This window comes from Echiichthys vipera (genome assembly GCF_963691815.1).
Source record: "Echiichthys vipera genome assembly, chromosome: 10".
Taxonomy (NCBI): Eukaryota; Metazoa; Chordata; class Actinopteri; order Perciformes; family Trachinidae; genus Echiichthys; species Echiichthys vipera.
This window is the reverse complement of record NC_139835.1, coordinates 1,052,809-1,070,308: the sequence shown is the minus strand read 5'-3', so window position 1 is coordinate 1,070,308 and position 17,500 is coordinate 1,052,809. Positions and strand designations below refer to the sequence as shown.

At 45.0% G+C, this 17,500-nt stretch overlaps 1 protein-coding gene across 1 annotated transcript in view; it reads left to right on the top strand.

Moving 5' to 3' along the window:
• The window catches only part of pde9aa (phosphodiesterase 9aa), a gene marked incomplete at its 5' end in the record, with an annotated part of 78,828 nt that overhangs the window by 16,869 nt on the left and 44,459 nt on the right, over nucleotides 1-17,500 (top strand). Inside the window, 2 exons of the mRNA XM_083921497.1 lie at nucleotides 2,801-2,878; nucleotides 8,253-8,296. Of these exons, the coding sequence (XP_083777623.1) occupies nucleotides 2,801-2,878; nucleotides 8,253-8,296 (122 nt within the window). The remainder of the gene's footprint in view (nucleotides 1-2,800; nucleotides 2,879-8,252; nucleotides 8,297-17,500) is intronic.

The window sequence follows — 17,500 nt, the reverse complement described above, 5'->3', positions numbered from 1 at the left end:
GCTCTCTGTTAGCATGGCACAGGAGGTGCCCAGCGTTAGCACACGCTTGTCTTGTAAATTTGCATTTACCTTGAGGGAGCCTTCTGAGCGTGGTCGGACACTGTGGCATGGGCGTGGTCCAGCTTTGCTTTGCATTGAAATGGAGGCTTTGAGATCGACAAAGAGGGCGGAGAGGGCTGCTGAACGGTGCTCTTCCCAGAGGTTAGCAATAGCCGCCATGCTAATCTTGCCGTCTGCTTCGTCTGCGGCGCTAACGTTCGCCCCCTTGTCTTTTACTGTCTGTCTGGTTGCATACGTCGACATATTTTGACTTGACACGTGTCTACTCCATCTCTGTCATCATCATCTGTAATTCATTCTAAATCCAGACTGCCTTCAGTAAAGAAGTCATTGAACATTCTCACGATGGGAGCTAACAGCATCGAGTACGCCTTAAAGAACTCGACTGTAAAACCATCGGGACCAGGAGATTTCCTGTTTTGCATAGACTTGATCGCTTCATGCTTCAAATCTTTAAACTTATCGTCCGGCAGTAAGTGTAAACTGAACCTCCATGGTGAACGTGGAATTGTATCCTGTGGAAAACTAATGTCAACTGTGGTAGGAGCATGTTCAGAAGTGACTATTGGGTGATGTTCACATGCATTCACACAGTCGAGGAGATTGTTATCAAGTCAGGAGAAATCAACATATTTTGACTTGACACGTGTCTACTCCATCTCAGCCAAACCGGAAGTCATGGAAGCATATATAAGGTGAATAGAATCGGTCCATGGACAGAACCCTGTGGGAAGTTTTTAGTACTTTTTCTTTTGCTTCCAATACTAATATCAGAAAATTACTTGTGATACTTAAACCACTAATACTGCTCGAAATAACACCAAACCTTTGCAGTAGCATGATCATTTCAGTTCAATTCAATTCAATTTTATTTATAGTGCCAAATCATAACAAAAGTTATCTCAGGACACTTTACAAACTAGGTAAAGACCACACTCTATGATAAACATAGACCCAACCATTCCCCCGTAGAGTACGGTGGCAACAAAAACCTTCCCTATTACAGGCAGGAACGTCAGACAGACCCAGCCCAGATAAGTGTCCCTACACATTAACCGAAGCACCAACAACGTAGTATGTGAACACAGAGTTTATTAAAAGAGTGTTTTAAAAGACTTACCTTCTGGCCCCGGTACCAGCTCCTCTCATAGTAAAGTCCATTCAAGTCAATTACTAAATACAATCCAAAAGGAAGGAGCCCATTGATGATTTATTCCAGCAAAACACGTAAACATTGTGTTTTGTAAGGTAATCCCTCTGCCTAGGGCGTCTCAAGGTCGAGATTCAAAACAACAAGCCACTGGTTTATCAGAGCACAGTCATCATACAGCAATGGCAGCCTATGAAAAGTTTCTGGGTTGTGAGCTTTCATTTTTTTTTCTCAGCCACGAAAGATACAAAAACAAACCATTCTGTCTCCCTTCACTTCAAGTTGCAGGGTAATTCTAAACCTTTTACCATCTGTTATTAACTTAAATTTCACCAAACTGCTACAAACAACAATGTTTACGTGGTTGGAATAAATCATCAATGGGCTCCTTCCTTTTGGATTGCATTTGGTAATTGACTTGAATGGACTTTGGACCCTGCCAAGGTCTCTGCTGTTACCACCTGGCCTGCTCTTGACTCCCGCAAGCAGCTCCAAAGCAACCTAGAACTGTTGGCGGTTAAGTTGGCATAGGAGTGGCGTCACTGGCTGGAGGGAACGAAGCAGCCTTTCTTGGTTTGGACTGATCACAAGAACCTTGAATACCTCCAGTCAGCCCAGAGGCTCAAGCCCTCTATCGACAGTTCTTGGAGAACGAGGTGCCCAAGTGTAATTGACTTGAATGGACTTTACGACAAGAGGAGCTGGTACAGGGGCCACTAGATAATTCTTTGAAAACACTCTTTTAAAGTCCACGTTCACTAACTACGGTGTTGGTGCTTCAGTTGATGTGTCAGGACTCGTCTCATGCTGCTGCAGAGGTTTGGTGTTATTTGGAGCAGTGTTAGTGGTTAAAAAATACGTTTTAATGCGTTCAACTTGCCGCCCCGAACTTATCCGTTTTAGCCGCAGCAGGCTTTTAGCGACTCGCCGGAAAATCTATGTTAATAGTTCATAGGCGAAAAAAAATGTCTCATTGGCTTATTTGATGACCGAAGACCCTGGGATGATTTTACACCAGAATTTCACTTTAAGTACATAGAGGATACTACAAGACTTTTACTGAAGTATTGCTTTCAAGAACTGATCTGGTCAGATGGTTGCCAAAAACATTTGAGTTGCATGCTGACATGAAAATACTGTAGGCTCAAAGCACTGCTGTGCCTCAGACCAGTCTCACAGAGCTGTTAGCATGATTGTTAACTCTTAATTCCTCGTAATGTTGTACCTTGTTTTATTTACTCCTCAAGAATTATTTATATAAAAATTAAAAAAATTCTTCCAAGAAGCTGTTTAATCATGACTTAAATCCTGATTAAAGCATCATCATTGTAATACTGGTCTTGTTATTGCAGTAGAGACATTAAAGTTGATGATGGAGGATCCTGGAGGAGGAAATCTTTTTTGTGTCCAGACAACTTCTTTATTCAGTGGTCTGCTCAAGAGCACATGTGGATGGATGTTCTGGCACTGGCCTGTTTGGTTCTCCTGAATTTCTACACCTTCTACCCCCAAAACTCTCACATTTATGGAGCCTTACAGGTGACGGTGACTTCCAGTAAAATTGTAATGTGTGTTTTTGTCTTCATGCAGGAACACTAATCTGTCCCTGTTGGATTCGTCCGGCGCCATGGTGTCCATAGACCCCACCATGCCACACAACTCAGAGAGGTATTGGAAAACATGCATCCCCCTGATGTCCTTGATTGATAAATTGATTGTTGACAGAACATTTGTTCACTCCACCAGCTGTCTGTCTGGTTGACAGACACAATCACTGATTGCCTGTAAATCCCCTGCTCATTCCTTCTTGGCTGTTAAGATATTGCTGCAGTGAGCTGCCACAAAATATGATCTGTTGCATCTGATTGCATTAGGATAACTGTCACTAATTTTACCTGTAGCATTTGAATTATTTTTAATCAGAATAACAGATCAGTGTAAAATAGCCTCATCAGAATAAAACAATATAAACATTGAGGTGGTTTGGGCAGCTGACAGGATGCCTCATCGCCGCCTCCTGTTAGAGGTTTTCCAGGCATATCCAACTGGTCATCCAGAACATGCTGGAGTGATTACACTGTATATCTTGTTACCCCAGGAAGAGCTCGAAAGCCTCGCTGGGAAGAGGGATGTCTAGAATATTTTGCTTAGTCTGCTGTTCCCATGACTCGGCTCACCATAGACAGATGAAAATGGATGGATTGATGGACTGATAATAATAATAATAATAATAATAATAATAATAATAATAATAAATATATATATATATTGGGGCGACTGCTCTAACCACTACTGGCCGCCCCTAAACTCAGCTGTACAGGTGAGTTTTGAGGTTTTGAATGCTGCGATGGTGTCGGATTGTCGAACGTGTGGTTGCTTGGAGTTCCAGAGCCTGGGAGAAGTACAGCTGAAGGCTCTGGCACAAAAAACTAACAAAACTGTAAACAAAACAATGCAGGGCTATAGAAGTAAATCTGTCACATGTTTTAAAATTAAAAAGCCATTCAATTTCTAGAACTGACTATTTATGCATTGAAATTGTGTATCTGAATGTTTTGCCTCGGAATTTAACTAATTCTCTAATTTCCTGTCCCTATCTTTATCTCATTCACCTCCCAGTACTTTTCCACTGGCCCCTCCTTCCTCTCACCTGCCTGCCTGTCCCCCCCTCCCATCAGCTCAACACTCCTCACCTCACCTGTTGCACTCAGCTGCCTCTCATCACAATTAACACAGTATATAGACTCTCCTTAACATTCACGCTCTGACAGATTGTTCTCAGCTCTCATACGGGGATTTCCGGACTGCCTACACAGTTTCGACCCTGCCTGCCCCTTACCATCTTGTTCCTTCGCCCAGTCCCTCCTGGTTTCCATTTGCCTCTATCCTGAACTGTTTGGCGAGTCCCTGCAACAGCTCCTCCACTCCCTGCCTGGCCTCTACTCTCCTTTCGCCTTTCCCCCTTTGTTGAATACATTTTATTACCAATTGAACCTGCCTGATTGTGTGCTGCTATTGGGTCCTCACTGCTCTGCTCACTGCATCCAACTCAGAGGTTCGACACGCCGTGGCTAACTAAGAGCAAGCGTTGGTTGCACTAGCCACCCAGGTCCATTAGCTGAGAATCACCATCGCCCAGGCTGGAACCCATGCTTTGCCTCCGGTTCCGACTGCTCCAGCTGGCAGGGCTGGGATGTGGAGAGCGGCTGAATTAGAGTGACGCACGTCCGCTTGTTCCACATTTCAGACCTTCGCTGCTGAGCCTGCAAGGTGTTCGTCAAGGTTTCGATGAGTTGAGCCAGGGGAACCAGAGCATTGCTGACTTTGCCATCGACTTTTGCACCCGGGCCCTTCAGAGTGATTGGAACGCCCCAGCCAAGTGTGAAGCTTTCTTGCTGTGCTTAAGTGACTATATCCAGGATGAGCTGGTGTCCCATGATCTTTCTTCTTCTCTGGATGGGCTTATTTAGCTAACGACCCGCCTGGACAGACGAATCCAGGCGAGACGTCAGGAGGAGCGACGGGGACAGGTGGACTGCCAGCTATCCAGCCAAGCTTGTTTCCCTCCAGGGACTAGACTACCCTCGTCGGGGCAACCATCGAAGCAACCTGAACCCATACTGGTGAGTCGAGCCTCAGAACTTTCCTCTACCCGACGCCCTCTTTGTCATGCTCGACTGCTTTTGTCTGATGGTTCTCACATCCTTGTCACGTTCATAGACTCTGGTTGTGATGTTTGTTTTATGGAAAAGGAACTAACCCATCAGCTTTGCCCCTGCCTAAACCTATTCCTGCCAATGCTCTTGACAGCCATCTTTCTGGGGACTGTTACTCACCAGACGGTCCCATTGTGCAAGCTTCTTTCTGGCAGTCCCCATGAGACCATCCAGTTTCGCATCCTGTAGTCCCCTCGTCTTCCCCTCATCCTGGGTTACCCCTGGCTTTGCTGGCACAATCCCAACATTGACGGACCAAAGAGGAACACTACGCCCAGGCGGTTCTGATTCGGCTCCTGGAATACTCACTCTTCGTTAAAGCTGAGAAGTGTGAGTTTCTCTCCCTTCAGTCTCCTTCCTAGGATACATCGTTGGTCAAGGGAACTTTAAGACGGACCCTGCCAAGGTCTCTGCTGTTACCACCTGGCCTGATTCCTGACTCCCGCAAGCAGCTCCAAAGCAACAGAGAACTGTTGGCGGTTAAGTTGGCATAGGAGTGGCGTCACTGGCTGGAGGGAACGAAGAAGCCTTTCTTGGTTTGGACTGACCACAAGAACCTTGAATACCTCCAGTCAGCCCAGAGGCTCAACACTGTCAGGCTCACTGGTCTCTATTCCTCACCCGCTTCAACTCCTCCCTCTCCTACCGACCTGGGTCCTGCAATATGAAACCGGATGCCCTCTCTCGACAGTTCTTGGAGAAAGAGGTGCCTGCCTCTGGCCCCAAGACCATCCTCCCATCCGGAGAAGGTCTAGGCAGCCTTGGAGAACCAGTCAGGACCCAGCGCTTGTCCACCTGATTGTCTGTTTGTTGTTGCAGTCCTCCAGTGGGCACAAAGCTCTCAACTTAATTGTCATCCTGGCATCCAGCGGTGCAACGGAATTTCTGGTGGGCATTGCTGGAGGACACACAAGAGTTTGTCAACGCCTGTCCCGTCTGTAACCAGACAAGGTCTCTCACCAAGCTCCTGCGGGTCATCTGCTTCCACCTGTACCCCATCGACCATGGTCCCACATCTCCTTGGACTTTGTTACGGGCCTGGCCCCGTCCAGTGGTCACACCACCATCATGACCGTTATCGATAGATTCAGCAAGATGGCTCACTTTGTGCCCCTGCCCAAGCTTCCGTCAGCCAGGGAGACCGCCGAGCTCATGTTGTTTCACGTCTTCCGGCTCCACGGTCTTCCAACCGATGTGGTCTCTGACAGGAGACCCCAGTTTGCCTCTGTTCTGGACTGAGTTCTGCGTGCTTGTGGGGGCCACAGAGAGTCCGTTATCTGGATTCCATCCCCAGTCCACCTGCCAAAGCGAAAGGAAGAACCAGGAAATGGCGACGGCTCTGCGGTGTATGGTGTCCAAACACCCTTCCTCCCGGCTCTCCCTTTTCCAGTGTGCTTATGGGTTCCAGCCACCTCTGTTCACTGCCCTGGAGAAAGAAGTTTCCTGCCCCTCCGTCCAGGCGTCCTCCGTCTGTTTGTTTGTCGCTGCCAGGGTGGCCCTTTCTTGAATAAAGTTCATTACCAACTGAACCTGCCTGATTGTTGTTTGATTGTTGTTGCTGCTATTAGGTCCTCAACTGTGCCCGTTCACTGTTCACGTTTTCATAAATCACAAACTCATTTTCACCTTATTTTTCAAAGTTCACAAATTCAACACTGTTAAATAATGTTCAACAGGCAAAATTCAATGTATAAAATTCAGTGTTAACATCCGGAACCCATGGAAATGCTATCGATTCTAGATTTTAGATCATCCTTGTGATTAGATGCTATGTGGAACTATGGGTTACATTGTCAACTTCAAATGATAGTGCTTCCATGAGTATAGTGTCATAAAAAGCCGGTGTGTGTTTCCCCGGTGAATATGATACAAAGGTCAGAGTCAACCTTCGCCGTGTGGTGTTGAACAACGTTATCATATTCGACGGGGAAACAAACAGCAGCTCCCACTGATGAAGGTAACTGGGGCAGCTCCATCTGACTGTGGCTGCTGTCGGGTAAAAAGTAATCAGTTAGCCACTGTGGGGGTCTCCCGCTTTAGCTGTGGCTTGCTGCTTCTCAGGTCCCGCTGATGAGTCGGAGCCGACCGTCTCCTGCCTATGGCAGAGTTCAGTTTGACTGACTGACTTTAAACTTCATTCTGAATCAGAAACTAACCAGTAGCATGGAAGCATGGTGGAATCATAGATTATTACGTTCATATATCCATAGTATGTGGCGGAATTAGCAAAATAGCCAATCAACTAGCAAGCCAATCCTGCATTTTATATCTGAATATGGTATGTTGAACTTTTTAACATTGATTTCAAGCCTTTATTATATAGGACAGACAGGAAATGGGGTGAGAGAGAGGGAGACATGGGCCATAGGTCGGATTCGAACCCCCAGCCGCTGCCTTGAGGACCTTCAGCCTCTTTAAATGGGGCGACTGTTCTAACCACTGTGCCACCAGCCAGTGGCCATGAATATTTAAGCTTTAAGGCAGTAACTGCACCTTTATCTTATGAAAGCCATATTAGCCAAAGTTCATCAGTTTAATTTCTGTAATGGAATTTTCCAATGCTGCTGTTTGGTAATTCACAATGACCTTCAGAGAGACTACAGCAGTCCAGTGTCATCCGTATGAAAGGTGCTTTACAAATAAAGTTTATTATCCAAATTAACACATCCGATCAGAACAAAAAGGTGGACTAGCCAGTAATTTCTTCCATTTTTACTCAAAACATGCTATCTGAAACCTGTCATTAGAACGTAAATAGACTGGCCTTTTAACCTAAATGATGAGATTTGCCCTGGTCTCGGTAGACAAAACACTTGATACACTCCACTCCCATTATAGACACAAACATTCACACAAGTACACACAGGCACACACTGATAAGGGAAGGTGTGTGTGTGTGTGTGTGTGTGTGTGTGTGTGTGTGTGTGTGTGTGTGTGTGTGTGTGTGTGTGTGTGTGTGTGTGTGTGTGTGTGTGTGTGTGTGTGTGTGTGTGTGTGTGTGTGTGTGTGTGTGTGTGTGTGTGTGTGTGTGTGTGTGTGTGTGTGTGTGTGTGTGTGTGTGTGTGTGTGTGTGTGTGTGTGTGCGTGCGTGTGCGTGCGTGTGCATGTTTGCTATCTTATCTCAGGGTAAAATTTTAAACCTTTTATTTGACAAACATCATCTGAGTGTTCGTAATCTTCCTTGTAAACAGGGTGGGTGAATGTGTGTGTGTGTGTATGAGCATGTGGAGTACAGTACAGTACCTACTTACTGGACAGGTGGGGCACTTTTTTCAGCTTCACCTCTATTTTCAAAACTAACCTTTGTGTGTCCTGTTGTGTTGAAGGTCACCGTACCGAGTAGTGCCTATGACTGGAGGACAGCTTGCTGGTAAGTCCAAGGGCTACAGTTCACTTTCTTGCCTAGCGTTCAGAGGGTACTCATCTACCTCTTGGCCATTAAAACTAAAAAACATATTTCCCAAAATGTAATGTGTTTCGTTGGTTGCATTTTCAAAGAGTTTTGTTTTTCTTACAAGAAAGCCTTTGTTTTTCTCTCAAATCTCTGAGCTGATGGAAATATCTGGTCAAAGAAAGTTCAAAAATCTTTGTCCTTTTGCCCTTTAGCAAGGCCTTTAGAAAGGTAACCTCTAACAGTATCCTTATGAATGTGTGTTTTGGCTATATTTGCTAACCTAAATTTAATCTCATCACGGTTTTGAATAAAGAAATTGTCTGAATCCCCTACACAACCAACAGCCAACTACATCTAACAAAACTTTCAACCAAGCAGTGCGCAGAAAGTCCAGTCCGGAATCTTTAACTGCTTCAACTGTTATATTGTATTAATTCAGACAACATATGAGGCCAACCGGATAGGATAATATCATAAACTGATGCAGGCTGTTCTCATTCACTGTTTGTGCATATGAAAAGTAATGCTTTTAAGTAAAGGTGTAGGAGAGTAAGCCTACCTTTATTATGGCTAGAATATATTAGTAGCTGAATTAAATATGAATAACTCGACTTGTTAAAATTTAGGATTTAATTTACCTCGAAGTAGGGCACCACACCAAAATAAGACAGGATGTTTATTAAACTTTGGTGAAGGTTTAATACCTGTTACCTGTTGTTTAAAATTTTATCAGTCTCGTCTTGAACGCATTAGTTCGTACCACAGCCTTATCAGGGACCAACACTTTCTCTACAGAACGGAAGACTCTCACAACGACGTAAAGTTATAAACATTTATTTGACTACCTAGCAAGGAGAATACAGGATAGTGCAACACTGAATAGAGAAGTGAAAAAGGGTTAAATGTGGATATAAAAAAGTTTAAGACCAGAGTGATTTAGACCTACAGGGCTGGTTTATAATATTACTGGCGGACTTAAACTGGCCCTAATTAGCCAGCCAACAGAACTCGGATCAGACTTTAATTAACACCACGTTTCAACCAGGAGTTGTATTAAAAGGCCAACCTTACTTTGCCGTTGATATTACAGTCGCCCTAGCGTCTTACAGTACCGATGCAGGTTTCGTAGGTCCTAGTCCCGGTGTTTGGCGGACCTGAGTTCTGGTCTGTAGACTGGGTCAGCTGCGCAGTTGGATTGGCGGGCTTGTCTGTTCCCGTCCCGGCTTGGATTCAGCTCTTCAGGTGGCTTGCCTCTAAAGGTTGTTTGTGGGTTGACAAAAATTCTGACCGGTTCTGAACTAGAGTTTGATGCAATTTGCCAGCCGGACAAAAAGGCAAAGGCAGCACGAGGGGTTTTACTATACTTATAAAAGATAAAAACGTGTCGTAGAAAACTTAGAAAGTCACGCGATAAAAATAGATTAATAAACGTAAATACTTTAGTAAGAAAACAAAATATAAAGTAACGTCTCTTGCTAACTTTGGGTTAACAAAGGTGAACAAAAGAAACAAAACGCAGGAATCAGAAGAGGGGAAGAAGGGGGGCAGAGAGGAGAGAGATGCAGTAAAGAGAGTGAAGTAAAAAGAAAAGTGCGAAGAGATTGAGAGACAGCAGTCCCTTCCTTATCTACGGAAGGAAAGGGGAGGGGGGTCTTTCTTTCCTATTCAACCCTCTGGCTCTGAGCGAATTAACTGCTTTATATGCCGGAATTCTAACAGGGAAGATTAAATCTGGTTGATTTTCTGTTATTAATCTTTCTGATATCCAATTTAACCAAAATCTTTAGGCAGACAGTTTTAACAGATACAGATACTGAGTGACGGGAAGTATTATTAAAACACAGAATATTTCAGGAATTAGACAGAGACTTTGCACTTCTGAAACCACATAAACATAATCACAACAAGATACAAATAATGCATATACTGTTACACATTTGCAAGAATGTCTTTGAACAGCCAGTCGTGATGAAACATCGAACTTAACTGTTTTTCAAACTTTCAAAAAAAGCCCTGTTGTTTAGTCCTTATCCCTGAAAGTCCCTCTCTCTCCAAAACAGAGACCGATCCTCCAGTTCGAATTGCGGTCGATTTGACGTTGATTTAGGATAAAAGGGTCCTTCATCCTGAAGTTCTGGGTTTTAATTACCCTAGGAGGGTTTGAGGTTGTGAAACACACCTTCTCATGTATAAAAACGTCTTATCTCCTGCTCCCTTCCTGTGAGCAGAAAAGCAGACACAGAGGACTCACATGGAGCACTTCCTATGGGGTCCTACAATTCCCCCCCTGTTGTCGAGCAAAGTACTTGGAACCTTTGGCTCGAGAAGTCCTGCAGGTCCTCGGGGAAGGGCTCCCCTGGTCATTGATGGGGAGTTCTCCCCGTCGTCGTTGAGGAGGCAAAAATGGTTTTGGCACAGCTCATGGTTAAACGTTGGTGTTAATATTGTAAAGGTAAAAGGGAATAAGGAAAGATAGGGGCATACCGTTAATAAAGAAACCTAGCTATCTCTAGACTGATTTCTTCGGTTATTCGCAATCTGCTGGAAGGCGAATGGGGTCTGGGCAAAATTAATCTCATGTGAGTCATCACTCCCTCCAATCTGTAAATGTTTTCAGCAGCAATGATAGGGAGGTTCATGATGAACCCTATCTCTCTGTTCTGGATTGACATAAATGGGAACGGTGCTACCTAGCGAATTTTACCGTGGTCAGGCTGACAGCGTTGACTGAGGAGAGTCCCAATCCAAAAAGGGAGACCACGACAGCAGCCGCCGTCAGGAGTGTCAGCAGCCAGGTCATCTTAGCGGGAAGAATACACCTGATTAGATATACAATTTTAGTCTGTCGGCTACCCCCCTGAAGTGTCCAGTACTTCAATTGGGTGGCTTTGAGATGAACCTACAATCAATTTTCTTTGAATTTGCAAACAACACAACAACAACAACAAAAAAAACTCTGAGATTTTCTCTTTTCCTACTCGCTCTTGGCACCTTCGGTGCTTTAGATGTTTCTATCCCTTTTTATGACCTAAATAGAGACGTTGGCGTCCCCTACAAGTCCTATGGGGTTTTTGTATGGTCTAATCTGGTTTCTATGTACCCATTTAAACGTTGGCTCTTTCCGACCTCTGCTAACCTTGATCTGGTAAACCGCGGCAGAGAGTTTGTCTGTGATTACATAAGGACCAGCCCAGTGAGGGAGAAGCTTGCGAGTTTCCTGGCTCCCTGGTTGTCCTTTCTGTTCAGTGGAGCAAAGATGTAGTACCACACCTTGTCTCCCACCCATAGTTCGCTGTGGGACACTTTTTGGTCGTAGTACGACTTGCGTCCTTCAAGTGTTCTTGAGCGAAAGCAATAGTGGCCTTGAGGTGTTTGTTCAAGTCAGCCATGTAATCACGAGTGATGTGTGCTGTAGCTATGTTTGCCTCACCTCGTTGATAGAGCAGGTGCAGTGGGAGTATCATCTGTCTGCCAGACATCATTACAAAGGGAGAGACTCCCGTTAATTTATGGGAGGTAGCTCGGATAGCCATCAGAACTAAAGGAAGCTTCACGTCCCAATCTCTCTGGTTGAGCGCCACATACTTTCTCAGTATGCTGACAATTGTCCGATTAGCTCTTTCTACCTGGCCAGAGGACTGAAGGTGGTAGCTGATGTGGAGATTGGCTTTTACACCCAGCAGTTGCCATAGCTTCTGCGTGACCTCTGCAGTGAAGTGTGTGCCTTTATCTGAGTCGACACGACTTGGGAGACAGAACCGCAAGAAAATATGGTTCATCAGTAGGTAGGCCGTGGTCTGTGATGTGTCATTTGGGGCTGGAAGGGCTTCCACCCATTTGGTGAATGCAAAGGTGACGGTAAGAAAATACTTGTTGCCCCTAGTTGACTTTGTTAGGGGTCCTACCCAGTCAATTTGGAAGTTTGACCGGGGGAAAGAAATGCCTCTTCTTTGTAAAGGGGCTCTTTGAAGCGGGTTCGATGGTTGGAACTAGCAGCAGACAAGACAGCCTTTGATGTAGTCAGCTACATCTTCCTGCATGTGTGGCCAGTAGGCAACCTGTTGGAGCGCTTGGCATGTTGCACTGGTTCCTTTATGGCCTGTGCATGGGGAGTCATGGGCGTGCATTAGCCAGAGGGGTGCTGAGTATGTGCTGTTGCATGGACGGATGATGCCTTTTTCTAATAGGTCATCTATGATTGCCTGTACCGGTTCATAGGAGGCTAGTGGGATTTTGTACTGTCATACAAAGGTTGGCAGGGCATTAGGTGGGGTTGGGATACGCACCGAGTGAATGGTGGTAAGACCACAGTAGAGGGAATCCTTTGCAAAGGACGCTTTATACTTAAGTACATTGCGGAGTTTATCGCGTTCATCTGCACAGGTTACGGCATCTACATGTGCCACCACCTGCTCAACCTGAGCTGTGAACACTTCATTTGGATCCCCAATAGAGTCTGGTTCGGCCTTCGGGCTCTCCCTGAAGCTGTTTGAGAATGGCGGAGAAGTTGTTCTTTGTGACAAGTCAAGAGAGAGGACGGTGACAGTTTGTATTACCATTTCATCCCGTTTAGCAAGGTCAACACGACAGGCAGTGTCTGCAGTAGGTCCCACGGCCGAGAAGAGGGCTATAGCTCTTGGGGGCTTAGGGAACATCACACCGGTTACTGCTTGATCTTGGGGCAAGGCAGGGTGCATAGGCCCTATCACAGGAATCCTTAGCTCAAAGTCATGAAACCTTGTGCTGATCATCCAACCTAGCGAAGTGGATTTTGGGATGAGAATGTCCGCTGTGGTACTTTTTTGTACCAGCAGGTAGGCTGACCTAGAATGTAGGTTTAGTAAGGGTGTGGCTTCAAGAGACAGCCCCAGTTCAATGACCAAAGGGAAAGATTGAAAGAATGCCTGTAAATGATTCAAGCGTTGGCCAGGTTGAATATACACTTCTACAGCGACATCTTTGGTTCTGGTCGGGACCACCATGTGACGACTGCTAGCCACCTGGCAGGCTTCTGGGATAGTCTGTCCCGACTTTATGTTTTCTGGGTCACAGACAGTGTCATTGTCTTGGACACCTGTCAGGGACCACAAGATGTTGTTAATGATGTCCAACTGCACATCCAGTCTAGTCAGTATGTCACAACCGACATAGACCGGGCTTGGCAGGTCTTGGACGATTAAGAAAAGATGGATTAAGCTTTTCAGGTTCCTGAACCTTTAAAGCGCAGACCCCCTCAGCAGTCAGGGTTGACTGTGTCGTGGGGTCTGAAGGGAAGCGGAAACGCTTTTTCACAAGAGGAAAGTTAGGGCTGTGACGTGTCAGTGACTCGTACAGTTCTTTGCTGATGGCTGATTTATCCACCCAGAGGGCTAAAGCGGCGTTGTCAACGTTAGTTTTCTCCAATTTGATGCCATTCATGATCTGTAGGCAGAACGTGTTCATTGCAGAGGAGTTTTTCATTGAGCATAAGAAGTTGTCTCGTTGAGTCAAGGGCTCTCCCTGAGGCCATATGGTTGCGTCATCGGTGTCCGACTTCCTGCTTTTGTCACCTGTCTGAGGCCGATTCGGTAGACTGACAAGTGTGAGGGGGTTAGCGTCAAGCTTGTAATGCTGAGCTTCAGCGACCTGGGAAGGGGTCAAAGGAAGAGGCCTCCTCACCTGTGCCCAGCGTTTCGAACATTTGTAATCAAGCAGTGGCTCTAAGCGGTTAAGGAGGTCCTGACCGATTAGAAGAGGAATGGACCCTAGACGAGACACGTACACTGGATGAACGAGGCTCATAGACCCGATGGTGAAGTGGATCGCCGCCTTTGCGGTCACAGTTTCACCTGTGGATGAGTACGGCTGAATCTCCAGTGAGCAGGGTTGAAGGGGACAAGTACCTGTTGGATTGACGCACCATTTCCTGTAGTTTGTTGAAAAGCGAAGAGGACATTAGGGTGACATCTGCCCCTGTGTCCAGAAGTGCTTCGTGTTCAAGCTCATTTTTAAGGGTGGTTGACAGGTTAAAACTTTTTTGCAACCCCCTTTACTTTCAGGTCACCTAAGAACTGTCGAAAAAGGTGGATTACCCTGAAAAACAGAGTGACCTCTGTTTGTGGTGTCCCTTGGGTTTACCTGGACCATTAGCACTGCGGTTGAGACTAGGTCCTCACCCTTCCTTTCTGGTGATGTAGCGGTAGTAACCTGGGCTACTGGGGCCGGACTTGGCGGAATCATGTTTTGAGGTTCCTCAGAACCTTGATACAACTTTTCCTCTACCACAACATCAGGCTGGTTAGGGGGAGTGTTCGAAGAGGAGGCCATCACTGTAAACAGTCCCACCTTTTACCTCTCCTCATCACTCAGTTCCTGTACTAGGTGTTTAATGCTTTCAATGTCTTTTTCATACAATTGTGGTTGGCTAGACTTACCCTTGGTTTTGTCTGCCTTGTTTTCGCCTATTTGCTTATTCTTTTCGTCTGGATTTTCATCGACAGACGGACTGCAGCGGCGTCTTTCCAGGTGTTGTCTACCCTGACCCCAACTGCTACCTTTTGTTTTGTCATAATGTGTAGAAAAATACATGCCCCCCCCCCCCCCCCAAACACACACATACACCTGGGAAAACATCTATAAAAAGCTCCCGATCTCATAAAGCCATATAACTCATTTTATGGAGACTTAAGGGGCCTTCACGTGATAAGCTTTTTGTGCAGGGCTCACCGTGAGGTTTGGCGCAGGGACCCAGTAAACAGCTAAATCAACGTTAGTATTAGAACAACCGTTAGCTCATAAACTGCCTATTCACAAACCTGATGTGACTGCTTATATACCTCCAGTCATTACGTTTTCTTCCCAGATCGTGAAACGACATTAATCTGGGAAACTCGGACACACAAACAATACATTTTTGCTCCATCTTTCTAGCCGGCTTGATGTCGCTCTCTGGTTGCCTAGGAAACATGAACGTCACACTCAAATCTTTTATCTCATTGGTTGCGCTTTTGAAAGGTCAGCTGCAACTAGGTAAAAGTTCAACTGATATGAACTTTGAGTGCAGCGTTAGAGAGGCAAATCTGAGCTGTGCGCGTCACTATATTGGGTGCTGCCGCCTCCACCATAGGAAATGAATGGAACGGCCGGCACAAAGCATTTTTACCGCGTGTCGTGTAAAGGCCCTTAAGATCACATCAGTGTCAATTTTCAGGTGGTACATTTGAAATGCTTGTGTAGTGAACAGGTCAAACTGCACTGATGTGTGAGCATATGCAGTCAGATGGCTACAACAGTAGAGCAGTGGGATGAAAAGAAAAACCATTACCTATACTTACTGAGGCATTCTTGTTTTGACAGTCAATTCATACAAAGTCCAACTAAACTCTGAAACTAGCTTGATGCTGCCTCTGGTTTCTACCACTGAACATTTAACTTGGAAAATTCAGACACTTTTGTAGTGAGAGGAAAATTGTGCACTCTCACTGCACTGTAACTTTCACTGCTATATAATTCATTTTCTCTTGTTTGGACACACTTGTTTGTATAGAATGGATGTAAGCATATAAGTGTATTCAGTATCTGTGGAACTAATGGTGATTGACAATAGAATCAACTCTGCTCACAATCTCGAATCTTTGGTGTTAAGTTTTTGAGCCAGAATCTAATTCAAGTCTCAAGACTTTGAGCTAGAATCCAAGTAAAGTTTTGAGTTTTTGAGCTGGAGTCCAAGCCAAGTCTCAAGCTTATGAGCCAGAATCCAAGTCAAGTCTCAAGTCTTCGAGCCAGAATCAAAGTCAAGGCTCAAGTCTAAGGTTTTTGAGCCAGAATCCAAGTCAAGTTTCAGGTTTTTGAGCTTAAGTTTTAGGTATATCATCACTTTAAACAAGCTATTGCAATATTGTATGAAAACATATATAGATATAGAAGTATCTAGTTCTGACAACAACAAACGTGGAATAGGAGGTGGTTATGATGTACCTCTAAAAAAAGAGGCAAAAACACAGTAGATGGCGATGATCTGTGAGGCTATTAATCATAGCTATAGAAATAGGTCCTATAGAAAATGTTTCTATATCTATACATAGGAGGACAGCCTAAATCTGGAAGGAGCCAGCCAGCCTGCATACTACGTAATAAAGCATTGACATAGATGGTGTTTCTCTTCATTAAATGTCCTGAAAACAACAGCAGTCTGCTACAATAAAGCACAAAGACCTCTACACACACAAGATGGCAGTTATAACAGTACTCCGACATAAGTGTCTCTGTCTCCGCCATGCACATGCCTCAGTGTTTCAGTGGAACTATAAATTAGTGGCTAATTACTGGTAATTGCTGTGAACACTGCAGTTAATTTCAGCCTGCATGCATGTCTTTAAAGCCTATATTGTTGATACAGAGCAGCTAACATTGGTAGCAGAACGAGTTAGTGACTGTCCTGCAGCTGCTCTCTGTTAAACACAACAGCTGAGCGGGAGGAGAGGAAAAGAGAAAATAGACAGTAAAGACTCAAACTCGCCCTAATAGATGCATAATAAATGTATAAATACATTGCTAGTCACTTCTGCCATTTTAAAAACTTCTTCATTGTGTCCTATGGTCATGTTTTGCTTGAACTATTGGCCCCGGCCTCTGCTGGTACTGCTTGGTTTTCATCGCATAAATACCGATTGAATGAACTCAGAACACAGACAGAAGGCGCCGTCCATTGCGTACACGTATCCAATGTATAATCTAATGAGTACATCCGTTTTGTATAATTACACTGGCTCTCCAACTAATGACTTATACATAACTTATTGGTAACCCAATAATTGTTAAGCTTTGCTTATTTAAGCTGCAGAACTTAATCCACAATGCAGACAACAAACACCAGGAGACTGAGCTTAGATTAGAGAGTTTTACTGAATCAAAAAATGAATGGAAAAGGGTCCGGGGACTTCCTGCTGGTGAGCAGGGGTAGCTAAGGGGATCCATTGGGGAAACAAGGAAGGAGACCAGGGGAAACAGGACCAGAGGGATCCGGAAGGGGTGAGACCCGAGTGGGGTGGGCTGGAGTGGAGTTCGGCTGGACATGTTAGGTTCAAGCTGATCTGCAGGTTGAGGAGAGCAATATTAAAACTGGTAACAAGATGAATGTCAGTGTGCCTAACTAACAGTAAGTGCGACTTGAGTCCAAGTTGCAAACTTGACTCCCAATCT